Below are 12,568 nucleotides of genomic sequence, written 5' to 3'. Positions count from 1 at the left end.
AAATTTGTTTATTTGATCTTTCTTAAACATATTTAAGTACTTTTATTTCATATTTCTGTTCTATATATGTAGCTATCTATTTATTATCATATATATATATATATATATCTATATATATATATATAGGATAATAGAGAAGTGAGAAACAAAGGAAAGAAACCAAAAGCACCTTCCCCCCTATCCACCCTCTTCCACCTCCTCCCGCCGAGCGGCGCAGGGGAACAGGGGAACGGGGGTTATGGTCAGTCTACAGTGCTTCTTCTCTGCCACTCCTTGGTCACTCTCGTCCCCTGTGCTGTGGGGTCCCACCCACGGGATGCAGTCCTTGCTGAACTGATCCGGCGTGGACTTCCCACAGGCAGCAGCTCTTCCAGAACTGCTCCAGATATGGGTCTGTAGCACGGGGTCCCTGAGCACCCCCAGACCCCTCTGAGCCCCCCCAGAGCCCTCCTTAGGGCTCTCCCCTGCACCCCCACATCCCTTGGGAGCCCTTTGACCACCCCTGAAGCCCTCTGAGTACCCCCAAACCCCTCCGAGCATCCCCAGAGCCCCCTAAGCGCCCCCGTAGCCCTCCTCAGGGCTCCCACCGTTACCCGCCAGCCCCTCAGGAGACCCCTGAGCATCTCCAGACCCCTCCCAGCACCCCTGGAGCCCTCTGAGCACCTCAGGAGCCCCCTAAACCCCCACAGCCCCCCCTCAGGGCTCCCCCCGTTACCCCCCCTGTTCCTCAGGAGCCCTCTGAGCGACCCCAGATCCCTCCGAGCACCCCCAGACCCTGTCCAAGCCCCCGGAGACCGCCTCAGGGCTCCCCCCATTACCCCCCCACCCCTCAGGAGACCCCTGAGCACCCCCAGACCCCCCCTCGCCCCCTCCCGGCCCCTCAGGAGCCCTGTGAGCACCCCCAGACCCCTCAGAGCACTCCCGGACGCCACCCCCTCGGCCCCCCCACGCCCCTCGGAGCCTGGCCCCGACCCAATCTCCCTCCCGAGCCCCTCCCCCCCCCCCAGGTGACTCCCACCTGGCAGCCACACAGCCCGGCCAGCACCGAGGTGTCACTTGCGCCAAGGGGGACACAGAGGGGACGGCACTGCCACCGGGCCCCGAAAAACCCGGGGACAGAACAATAATGGATGATGCTCAGAGGTCCTTACAGGGAAAGTGAGCTTTCTAGAAACATCTTTTACCCTGATCTCCTGGGAGGCAGCAGACTTCTCCATGGGTTGGGTCAGGTTGGCGTATGCGGCCCTCTGTTCTGCTCAGAAGGGAGTCACTTATGACAGTAACCCTTCTCTTTTTCTTGATGGAGGTGGTCGTGATACTGGGGAAGGCTGACTTGCCCTAGAAAACCCCTCCAACCTGGATGGACCTTCATGCACATCATCATTTGTGTGTCCATTAGTTCCAGAGTCTGTTGTTTCAGGGCACCTGAAAGGAAGGTGAGGTAGGCAAGGAAGGGTTCGCCTGCTGCTCCGAGCAGATCTAAACTTCCATCCCTTCGTCACTGAGATGCACTCCTTCTGCCTGATGGCCAGAGGGTAGGGGATCCTCCATTTCCTCTGCTGTGTCTGCCTGACGCATCTGTCCCAGGGCTGGCAGAGTACAGTTCAACCTTCTCCGACTCCCTGGTGCTCCTCAGCCTGCCCACCTCCTCCCAAAGCTCTGCCAGGAGGCTGAGCAGTTCTTCTACCTGGGCGCACCTACCACAGGTGGACTCACAGGATGGGATGTCAGGAAGAGTTTCTTCATGGAAAGGGTGGAACCGGCTGCCCAGGGCACTGGTGGAGTCCCCAGGCCTGGAGCTATTAAAGAAATGCGTGGACTTGGCGCTAAGGGCCGTGGTTTTGTGGTGGGCCTGGTGGTGTTAGCTGACGCTTGGACTTGAGCTGAAGGCCCTTTTCCAAGCGCAAGGGTTCTGTGACTCTTTCACTGGTTGAGTAGGCACCATGCAGTCACCGGGCCCAGGGAAAAGACGTCCTTGGTGGCCTCCAAGTTAGCTCAGCGTCATGGCACCGAGTCACTTTGAAGGAGCTGCTGGAATAACGAGACAACAACCTAGTTCTATTAAAATATATATTGCTCTTTTGAGGACTGCTGCGGGGCTAGCAGCACCACAGCAGTGGAAATCTCCGTCCTGACATTGCGTTATGCCTTGAAGTCAGGATCAGGGTGGTTTGAACTGCCAGGGAACGGACCATGGGTTCCGGGTCTTTCTCTGAAGGCTGGAGGGCTGCAAAAGAAAGAAGAGCAGAGATGAAAACCCACTTCTTGCAGAGATCCCCAGGCATCCCCTGCAGAGCATGCCAGCCCCACTCGACTCTTCCCCAGGCCAGGAGGAGCAGGAGGGACAAAGGAATCCGTTGAAAGCTGCTGCTCAGCAATGTCCCAAATGCAGCCACCAGTCCTTCCCCACCTGCGCACCACAGGTCAAGTGGGGCACCTTCACAAGCTGGTTCCCTCACCACCTGCCTCCATCCCTTGGGAGGATTCACACACTCCAGGAATCTCCTGGACTCTTTCCTCTCGCTATTGTGCTTCCCCATGAGAGCAAGGGCTAGCAATCGTGACCCTGCTCCTAGCTGCTTGTAGGCTGTCTCATCTCCCTCTTCGTCCTGGTTGCGTGCTCTACAACAGGCTCCCACCTTCTGTCAGCCTTACTGCCCTTTCCCCTGACTCTTCCTCAGGGACACTCAACCCTTTCAGCGGCACTGCCCAGCTCCAGGCTGGGAGGCCATTCCCTGACACCACGGGCTACCCCGTCTCCTCTCCCTCGTTCCTATGGTTGCATTGCTCCTCCGCCCCGAAGCATTTCCCTGGAGCAGGGCAAGGCACGGGGGCCTCTGCCGCTGTCCCCCCAGCCCTAGCACACCCCCCACTGCCCTCACTCACCGCTGAGGATTTCATCCAGCTTCTCCTCGCTCTGGTCCTTGCAGTAGCGTGCAGCAAGACCTAGACACAGAGAATCTTATCAGAGGCCCGCTCCCCAGCAGCTGCCTGGGGGGCATGCCTTCCTCCTCATCCCATTCAGAAGGATCCTCTGGAGTGGAAGACTTCTCAAAGAGAAAATAGCGGCTCCTCTGGGCGGGCGGTTGCGGCATTGTGGGACGTGGGCTATGCTCGGGGACTCCTCGAAGGCCCTGTGCTCCTGCCCTGTCCGTCACTGCCGTGCACCGACACTGAGCGTCCGAGCCATGGCTGTGCTCTTATAAGGTGGAGCCCTGGGGTGTCACGAAGTGACGTCACAATGGGTGCCCACCCAGCCCAGGCACGTGCCACAGTGGCACCCATTGTGACGTCACTTGGTGACACGCCAGGGCTCCGCCTTATAAGAGCGCAGCCGTGGCTCGGACCCTCAGTGTCGGTGCACGGCAGCGACGGATATGGAAGGAGCACAGGAGCCTCAAGGAGACCCTGAGCGCAGTCCAAGTCCCACAATGCCGCAACCACCCACCCAGACGAGCCGCCCTTTTAACCTTGCGAGCTCTCCCACTTCAGAGGCTGCTTCTGAATGGGATGAGGAGGGAGGCATGCCCCCCAGGCAGCCCAGGCTGGCCTGGCAGGAGACCTGGTCTTCTAGGGGCAGCAACCAGCCAGCAGAGGACAGCTTGCTGGCAGAGGACAAAACCCCAGTCAAGGCCATTTTGCCGGTAGAGGACAGCAGCCTGGCAGAGGCCATTTCTCAGGAAGTGGGCAGCAGCCCGGCACAGGACAGGAGACCGGTAGAGGACAGCTTAGTGGTTGAGGACAGCGGTTCGACACAGGATAGCAAGAAGAAGTCGCAGCTGCTGGATTCCAGTGAGTCTTAGGGATGGGGTGGGGAGGGTTGGGGACACAGAGACCGCAGCTTGACTCCAGGACTCCTTTCCTGGGTAAAGTGGCGCTTGGGCTGACGGGACTGAGCTTCCTCCGCAGCACCACAGAATCCCAGGACGCTCTGGGCTGGGGGGGACCTCGGCGATCACAATGCTTCCCCCCAGCCCATGCTGCCCAAAGCCCACCCAGCCTGGCCGTGGGCAGTGCCAGGGAGGGGGCACCGCAGCCTGCGCCAAGGCCTCACTGCCCTGGGCGTGAAGGAGAGAAATCCCTGCCTGGCCAAAAGAAACCTGCCCTCTTTGAGGTTAAAGCTGTCACCCCTTGTCCTGTCACTGCAGTCCATGATGAAGATCCCCCTCCAGCTTTCCTGGAAGCCCCTTTGGGCACGGGGAGGCTGCAGCGAGGTCCCCCCGCAGCCTTCTCCAGGCTCCACAAGCCCAGCTCCCTCAGCCTCTCTTCCCAGCGGAGCTGCTGCAGCCTCTGGGCATTCCCGCGGCCTCCCCACGTCCTTCTGGGGCTGGGGCCCTTCCTCTCCTCACCCCTGCATTCAGCCCCTCTCTGCAGCACTCTTTGCTTTCGTCCTTTCCAGGTAATATATGGAAACTGCGCAGAAACTCGGCTGTGCAATCTATCAGGGCATATGTCAGACGGAAAGAAAAGGTAATGGCAGCTACTTGCATCGCAGCAGTGCTCCTGGAGCTGCCCTCCAGGGGTCCCACACAGCCCCAGACCCCTCAAGGCTTTGGTCCTGATGGCCGTGGGTGTCCCCCTAATGCTCTGTTGGTGTCTTTGTGGCTGCCAGGGCAACGAGGAGCAGAAGATAGTTTTCCTCATCGAAATCTGCGATCTGTGCAGATGTGTCACCGAGAAGGGTGTGCCGATGAACTTGCATGGCTTCTGCAGCAAACATAAGCTGGTGGAGCACATCATGGTGAGAGGATGTGCAGCGGGTTGGGGAAGGGGCAAGGCCCCCCGGCACCAGCCCCCTGGGAGGCAAGGGCTGGGGCAGCGCTGGCTCTGCTGCTGCTGGGTGCCGGCGGCTCCAAGGTCTCATCCTGCTTGCGCTCTGCAGGTGCTGATGGAAAAGGAGCCCGTGGACAGCTTGCGCACAGAATTCTGGCAGATCGCCATGGAGACTGTCGCCCTCCTCAGGTGCGTGCCCAGCCCCTGGTGGCAATGTCCTGGTGGCCCTGAAGCTGGCAGGGAGGCTGCCCGTCCCTCCCAGGGATGCCTGGCCAAGGGAGGTCCATGTCCTCCTTCATAAGCCTCGAGGCACTGCATCCAACAGGCTCCTCTCTCTCTCTCCTTCAGCAACACCGTACCAACAGCACTGCATGGCAAAAGGGAGAGTCTCCTGAACGTGTGCTGCAAGAGCGTCTTCTTTCTGCCTCCGGAGTCGGACATGCCAGAGACAGAAAGAGCGCTCTACGCCAAGGTATGTGCTGGGTGAGGTACCGGCACCCCCAGTCCTGCTGAGCTGCTGCCTTGCTTCCCCGTGCTGACACAACCAGAGACCAGTGCAGGGCCGGGGCCCAGATTTGCTTTCCCAGCCTCACCCTTTCCCCTTCCCGGGCATGATCCCGTGCTGTAGGATGTCTGCACGCAGCGGCTTTTTAGCCCCAAAGCCACCCCTGAACTCCAGAGGGGCTCAGAGCCAGCTCCTGAGGGTGAGGAGGGCCACAGAAATAATTCGATGCTCTTCTGTCCTCCCTGCAGACTATGGATGCCTTGGACACCATGCTGGAGGGCTTCGTACTCAGCTGTCCCATCACCAGTTTCAACACAGAGATGCAGAATATGTTGAAGGTTTGGCATTTGCAAAGAATTTCCAAAGAATCCTCTCAGGTCACATTTGCAGACCACTGTCAACCCCCAGCAACTTCTCTCCTCGCAGGTGATGCTGGACTTTGCTGGCTCCAAAAACTCAACTGTGCGTGAGAGAGCTGTGAGGAGGATTGAGAGGCTGATTACTTTCATCCGCTGGTATTTGGTGACCAAGGTAAGGCACAAGGAACCCTCCACCCTTTCCTGCATCCCAGAGCATCCTGCCATGCAAGGGTGCCTGTGAGGCAAGCCTCGATGTACGTGAGGGCCTCAGCACTGTGAATCGAGGGTCTTTGTCCCTCCTTCACCCCTGCTCTTCCCTCCCCAGGCCCTGCTATCTCTGCCTCCACTAAGCCCTTTGTCTCTCCTCCCTTTTTCATACAGATCTTAGAGAACTTTGAAATCTATAGCGAAGATGAGCCCAAAGATTTCAACCTGTGCATCCCCATCCTGGGCAAGCTGCTGGGCCACCTCTTGCTTTTCAGCAGTGGCGATGATTCCATGGGACACGCAGCTTTGAAAAGTCTTTTTCACATGTACACAGTCGTCACAGAAGGAAGAGGTAAGAAGGTGTGGTGGGCAATGTCCATCTGCACACAGACATCTGCTGGTTTGTCTACCTGTTCTCCCCGAGTATTGTGAAGGATTGTTTTTGTGCTTGGTGGAGGCTGCCCACAGAATTCTGCCAGGTTCCCTGACCTCCTCTGCTCCTCACAGCAGCTTCCCGCAGCATTCTGGCTATCGTTTTCCGCAGAAGCTAGACACTCACCTGATGTCCAGGAGCAGTTCTCTGCTGCTGTCCTTCCCAACCCTCCCCAGATCACCTACCACACTATTTTGTGGTCTCCCCCAGTCTAAGCCATCAATCGATGAGCACTTCCCAAACCACATCTTCCCTGAGGAGTGAACAGCAGAGCCAGCCGTGCATCACCAGGGATGGTGACGCCCTCCAGAATGCTCCCTGACTGTTTGCTCCCTGCCGTCTTAAAGGCAGGTGTCAGGGGGCTTCCTGCACGTCCTGACCCCGAGCAGAAGGGGGTCTGTGACACGCTGCTACCCCCACAGCACCCAACGCCATTGCTTCTCCTCCTTCTGCATCATCCCTGAGGTCCCTCTTGCTCCCAGCACTCCTCACCTTGTGCTTTACATCCCTGCCCATCACTCTCCTCGCCATGGGTCTGAGCCTCCCTCCTCAACCATTCCTAGTGAAAGTGCTTTTCAATATTTGGCAAGCTTGTTGGCAAAGATGCTCTTCCCTACTGACTCTTTGGTGTTGCCCCCTGTTTAGAATGCATATTGAGAGAGGACATGGAAAAGTATGCAAAGAGACACCAGAGTTTGGAGGATACAACATTTCTATTTTCTATAACATCAACTCCCTGTGAAATTGCCAAGGTAATGAGCTCTGGCCTTGCTGGGGATCTTGTCCGCAGCATCAGCAGGCATCTCGTGTAGGCAAAGGGGTCCAGAACCGGTGGGGCTGGCACGGCCTCACTCGCCCTGGTGAGAGGGTTCCTCTTGTTCCCCGAGGGCCCTCTCTCCAGAGCTGCCCTTGCTGCTCAGCTAAGCAGCACCCTTGGGACACTCAGTGAGGCATGTCTTCCCTCCTCCTTCTTCCCACAGGGGTTTGGAGGACATCTCTTCCCTGCTGAGAGGCTGGACATCATCCTCACAGCCCTTGAAGCTTTACAAGACTCCAGCATCCATGACAAGCAGGGGGCCTTCAGTGTGCTGGACGCAGCCTTGGAGGACGCTGGCTACTGGCTGACAGATGTAAGTGGCCTGTGGCCATGGCCCTGCCCTTGAGCTCTTCCAGGCGTTGTTCCTCTCTCCTTCCCTGCCTCCCTCCCCGCCTCCCTCGCACATCGGGGTCTCTTGGGCTCCAGAAGCCACCTGAAGCCAGCAGAGAGCAATGGAAGGGGCCAAAGTTTGAGTGGCAGCTGTGGCAATGGCTGCGGTCTGCTGGCAACACCATTCCCACTTTGTCCCCCAAGGTGCCAACGATCATGGAGTGCATCAGGAAAAACCTGGGCAGCATCCACACAGCATCGGCGTGGCAGTGCCTGGACTCCCTGCTTCTCCAGCTGACCAACGTGATGCCCAGGAGTGAAGTCAAGAACCTGCTGCAGTTCTCTCGGCCACGTGGCAGGTCCTGGCCTTAACATCCTTGAGGGCTTGTTCCGCGTCGGGAGATGCACCTGGAGACTCTCTGCTTGCCACACCAATGGCAAAGGGCAGGACATCCCCAAGGAGCACAGCCCTCCTTCCCACCAATGTGTTCCAGCCCTACTGGGCCAGCCAGGGCTGCAGCAGCCCAGCTGTCCAAGGCAGCCCAGAGTCCCCCTGCCCCCAGGGAACACCAGCTCAGCCCCCTCCTGCCTGCCCAGGCTGGGCCCTCAGTGCTCCCCAAGTCACAGGGGCTGCAGGACAGCCTGGGTCCTCTGGGGCTGGCCCAGTTTGTGGCCCTGCGGCTGAGGCAGCCTCACTGACAGAGTATTCTGGGCTTGCAGCACTGACCTGGGCATGTGGGAGGTGATCCTGGCCATGCCGCAGACCTTGGAGAAGGTTTTAAACATCATGATGGAAGACTTGCCGCTGTGCAACTGGTGCACCGCAGTCACCGAAGACACCTGCATCTGTCGCTTGGCTGTGAGTTCCCAGATGAAACCTTGCTCCCAGCAGGGCTACGTGTGCCCCTTCAGGCACACAGGCACAGCCCTGTGCCCGTCTACCCCCAAACTGCCAGCTCCCGCAGGACGTACGGACACATGGTCCCTGGGGCCGGCAAGCCCCCGTAGCTCCCCGCGCCTGGTGCCTCTTTGGTGCCAGCTGGCGCTGCCCCATCCCTGCCCAAAGGTGGGAGAAGAAGAGGCTGCAGGGGGCCCTGCCAGGCTCTCACTGCTCTTTCTTGCAGATGCTGGCCCAGAATCACATTTCTGAGGAGGACTTTGGTAACCCAGTGCACCTCCAGAGCTACCTGAAGCACCCAAGCCCAGAGATGCGCTTTTTGGTTCTGAAAGGGCTCTGCACCGTGTCAGAGAGCCCTGAGAAGGTGAGCGGGCCATCGTCATGCAAAGCCATGTTGGCAGCCTGGGGCTTTGCTCTTCTGCCCTCCCGTCCCTCCCCGCTGCCAGGAAGCAAGGCAGGAGGCTGGTGCTCAGGAACCAGAGCCCTTTGCCCAGGGTGGTCTCTCACTGCCTCACGGAAGGGAAATGGTGTCTTTCCTACAGGCAAGGAAAATTCAGGTCTTGCTGCCAGACATTGTGGAGGCTCTGCAGGACACCAACACAGACATGCTGATGAAGGCCCTGCCTGTGCTGAGAAACGTGATGGCTCATGTGGAGAGGTGGAAGGCCAGTGGCCCGGCTCTGCAGCTGGCTGAGAAGCTCCTGCCACTCTTTGACCACGTAAGTGTGCTGCGGGAGCCCGAGCCCTCAGCTGGGCCCCCTGTAACGAGGGCTGCCCTTCAACCCGGCCCTGTGGGCAGCACTCAGGCAGGGCCTTCCCAGTCTCCTCGTCAGCCCAGGCGCTGGGGAGCTCTACTTGGGCATGGCTGGTGCGGCTGGTGGCGAAAGTGGGTGGCTGGCGGGCAGCCTGCGATGGCAACCGATTGCGTTGCCCTTCACGGGCACCAGGCCTTGCAGCTGCCCCTGAGCAGCTCCTTTGGGAAGGATCCAGAGCTGAAGCATCTCACAGTGCTTGGAGATCCCTTCACATCAGTCAAGCTGATGCTGAAATTCCTCCTGTCCTCCTCCCTGCCAGGAGTCCAGCCAGGTGCGGGAGCACTCCATCTGCCTCTTCCAAGCTGTGGTGAAGGCTGTGCTGCGGCAAAGGAAGAAGGAAATTAAGAGGACAGTGCACAGGAGCCTTCTCCCACTCTACTTTCACATGAGAGACCAGAGTGAGAGCGTAGCAAAGGTACAGATCTCAGAGCTGAGCAGTTAGGTGGGCAAGGGTGTGCTGATGCCACAGGGTTGCTCTGGGGGATCACAGAATTTCTAGGTTGGAAGAGACCTCAAGATCATCGAGTCCAGCCTCTGATGTCTGGCTGTGATCTCTGGGATCTCTCTCATTGTGAGCTGCCTCCGATGGTGGCTGTCCCGTGGCCTTGCCTTGGCCACTGAACCCAGTGCACGCTGCTCCCCACCACAGCCTCCCATAACACGCTGGGAAAGGCTCGCAGCCCTGCCAAGAGGAGGGGACAGAGGGTCTCCTTCCCAAGGCTGTGCTGCTACCTCCCAACCTCTGCTGCTCCGCAGGCCTCTGGGGAAGCTCTCGCCGTGGCTGCAAAGTTTCTGCGACGCAAAGAGCTCAAGCGCTTGGCCAAGACAGAACAGACGTGGAACATCAGGGAGTGCTTGGTAAGGACCCATCTTGGTTTGCCCCAGCTGGGCAAACGTGCCCGGCCAGAGCCCGCTGCCTGCAGCCGCATCCTCGCTCCCTTCCTGCCAGCACAGAGCCCCAGGGGGCTGTTCTGCAGGCCCCTCTGCCCTCCCTGCCCCCAGGATGCTGGAGGAGACCCTGGAGAGGGTGTGCAAGCCCCGTGACCCTGCGTTCTCTCTCTCTCCAGCTGCAGCAGGACAGAGGCAGAGTAGAAGAATACCTGCAGCAGAGCCAGCCCTACCTGCAGGCCACTCAGACCAACTTGCGACTTGAGGCCGTCAGATTCATTGGTGAGCCCAGCCCCTGAGTCCCTCTTGGGGCAGCCTTTGGCAGCCCCAGGCACAGCCCTGTTGCCCCCAGAGCCCCCCGACTGGGCCCTTGCTCCAGGGTGCAGGAGGGGGCACAGCCTGGCTGGCCAGGCCAGGGGCTGCACTGCTGGGAGCGTGCTGGGGAGCGGGGCTCTGATAAGATTCTCTGTGTCTAGGTCTTGCTGCACGCTACTGCAAGGACCAGAGCGAGGAGAAGCTGGATGAAATCCTCAGCGGTGAGTGAGGGCAGTGGGGGGTGTGCTAGGGCTGGGGGGACAGCGGCAGAGGCCCCCGTGCCTTGCCCTGCTCCAGGGAAATGCTTCAGGGCGGAGGAGCAATGCAGCCATAGGAACGAGGGAGAGGAGACTGGGTAGCCCGTGGTGTCAGGGAATGGCCTCCCAGCCTGGAGCTGGGCAGTGCCGCTGAAAGGGTTGAGTGTCCCTGAGGAAGAGTCAGGGGAAAGGGCAGTAAGGCTGACAGAAGGTGGGAGCCTGTTGTAGAGCACGCAACCTGGACGAAGAGGGAGATGAAACTGCCTCTTCCTGGCCTGGGGAAGAGTCGAGTGGGGCTGGCATGGTCTGCAGGGGATGCCTGGGGATCTCTGCAAGGAGTGGGTTTTCATCTCTGCTCTTCTTTCTTTTGCAGCCCTCCAGCCTTTATGTAACGACCCGAATCCCACGGTCCGTTACACGACAGTTCAAACCACCAAGATCCTGACGTCAAGGCGTTACAGAATGTCAGAACTGCTATCTCGACTGCTGTGCTGCTGTTAGCCCCGCAGCAGTCCCCAAAACCCTTTTGTAAATATTACTATAAATCTTTAAATATTACCCATTTTATAAGTATGACTAAATTCAGATCGAGTTGAGACTTCATTTGTAACAAGCCTAACGTTCAGCTCTCCAGGAGTAGACCCAATCTTCCAAGTTCCTGTTATGGGTCCCTTTTCTCCTGACCCATCCTGGAACCTTCAAAGAATTTCTGAATCCCTGGAACCCTCTAAAAGCTTCCGAATCCCTGGCTGTGCCTGTATCTAGAGGTGTCTAGCAAGTGGTTAACCCACCCAGTGCCTCCCAATATTGCTTAGAGGCCCCAGCACCCTCCCAGTGCCCCCCAGTGTTGCCCAGAGCTCCCCAGCACCCTCCCAGTGCCCCCCAGTAATGCCTATGGACCTTCAGCACTCTCCCAGTGCCCCCCCAGTATTGCCCAGAGCGCCCCAGCACCCTCCCAGTGCCCCCGAGTAATGCCTATGGACCTTCAGTACTCTCCCTGTGCCCCCCCAGTATTGCTCAGAGCCCCCCAGCACCCTCCCAGTGCCCCCCAGTGCTGTCTTCAGCCCCCTCAATTCTGTTCCAGTGTGCCCCAGTAATGCCTGGAGACCCCCCCAATTCCCTCCCAGTGACCCTAGTGCTGTCCTGAGTGTCCCCAGTTCCCTCCCAATGCGTCCCAGTGTTGCTTAGAGCCCACCAGCACCCTCCCAGTGCCCCCCCCCCAGTAATGCCTGCGGATCTTCAGCTCTCTTCCAGCGCCCCCCAGTGTCGCTCAGAGCTTCCCAGCACTCTCCCAGTGCCCTTCAGTAATGCCCAGAGACCTCCTGTAGGCATTACTGGTGGGCACTGGGAGAACACTGAGGGGCTCTAGACAGCAATGTGGGGCACTGGGGTGTTATTGAGGGGCTCTGTGCAGTACTGGGGGGCACTGGGAGAGTACTGGGGGCTCTAGCTACTTCTAGGTGGGTACTGGTGGCTCAGGGGAGCACTGGGAGGGTACTGGGTGGTCTCCAGGCAGTGCTGGGAGGCACTGGGAAGGAATTGGTATGCTCTGGGCATCACTTGGGGATGCTGGGAGGGTACTGGGATGCACTAGATGCGTACACTGGGGACTCTGGGGAGCACTGGGAGGAACTGTGAGCACACTGGGGCACGGGGGCCAGCACTGGGGGTTACTGGGAGGGTACTGGTGACCTCTGGGCAGAACTGGGGGACACTGGGAGGGAGCAGGGGGGTCTCTAGGCATTACTGGGGGTCACTGGGAGGGTGCTTGGGGACTCTGAGCAATACTGGGGGGAACTGGGAGAGAACTGGGGGCACTCAGGACAGAACTAGGGGGCACTGGGAGGGAACCAGGCATCTCCAGACATTACTGAGTGGCACTGGAACAGAACTGGGGGGGCTAAAGACAGCACTGGGGAGCACTGGGAAGGTATTAGGGGTCTCCAGGCATTACTGGGGGCACTGGGAAGG

At 58.9% G+C, this 12,568-nt stretch overlaps 1 protein-coding gene across 1 annotated transcript; it reads left to right on the top strand.

Annotated features, from left to right (window-relative positions):
• Positions 1-3,342: 3,342 nt before the first annotated feature.
• Positions 3,343-11,182, top strand: LOC140000483 (maestro heat-like repeat-containing protein family member 7). The gene is made up of 19 exons (XM_072030378.1): positions 3,343-3,792; positions 4,400-4,470; positions 4,613-4,741; positions 4,883-4,962; positions 5,122-5,245; positions 5,527-5,616; positions 5,705-5,809; positions 6,019-6,196; positions 6,923-7,029; positions 7,258-7,407; positions 7,629-7,783; positions 8,145-8,283; positions 8,549-8,686; positions 8,865-9,041; positions 9,397-9,552; positions 9,894-9,995; positions 10,205-10,307; positions 10,502-10,561; positions 10,971-11,182. Exons 1-19 carry the CDS (start codon positions 3,378-3,380, stop codon positions 11,096-11,098), a joined length of 2,607 nt encoding a protein of 868 aa, XP_071886479.1. The 5' UTR covers positions 3,343-3,377; the 3' UTR covers positions 11,099-11,182.
• Positions 11,183-12,568: the final 1,386 nt, after the last annotated feature.

Source organism: Anas platyrhynchos, chromosome 32, assembly GCF_047663525.1.
Source record: "Anas platyrhynchos isolate ZD024472 breed Pekin duck chromosome 32, IASCAAS_PekinDuck_T2T, whole genome shotgun sequence".
Taxonomy (NCBI): Eukaryota; Metazoa; Chordata; class Aves; order Anseriformes; family Anatidae; genus Anas; species Anas platyrhynchos.
Note: the sequence above shows the minus strand (reverse complement) of the source record. Positions and strands in the feature narration are given on the sequence as shown.

Bases quoted from the DNA above. Each gene is read 5' to 3' on its own strand.
- LOC140000483 (XM_072030378.1), top strand. From the start codon at position 3,378: ATGGAAGGAGCACAGGAGCCTCAAGGAGACCCTGAGCGCAGTCCAAGT. The intron at 7,030-7,257 runs GTAATGAGCTCT...TTCTTCCCACAG, and splicing joins CTCCCTGTGAAATTGCCAAG to GGGTTTGGAGGACATCTCTT. The intron at 8,687-8,864 runs GTGAGCGGGCCA...TCTTTCCTACAG, and splicing joins TGTCAGAGAGCCCTGAGAAG to GCAAGGAAAATTCAGGTCTT.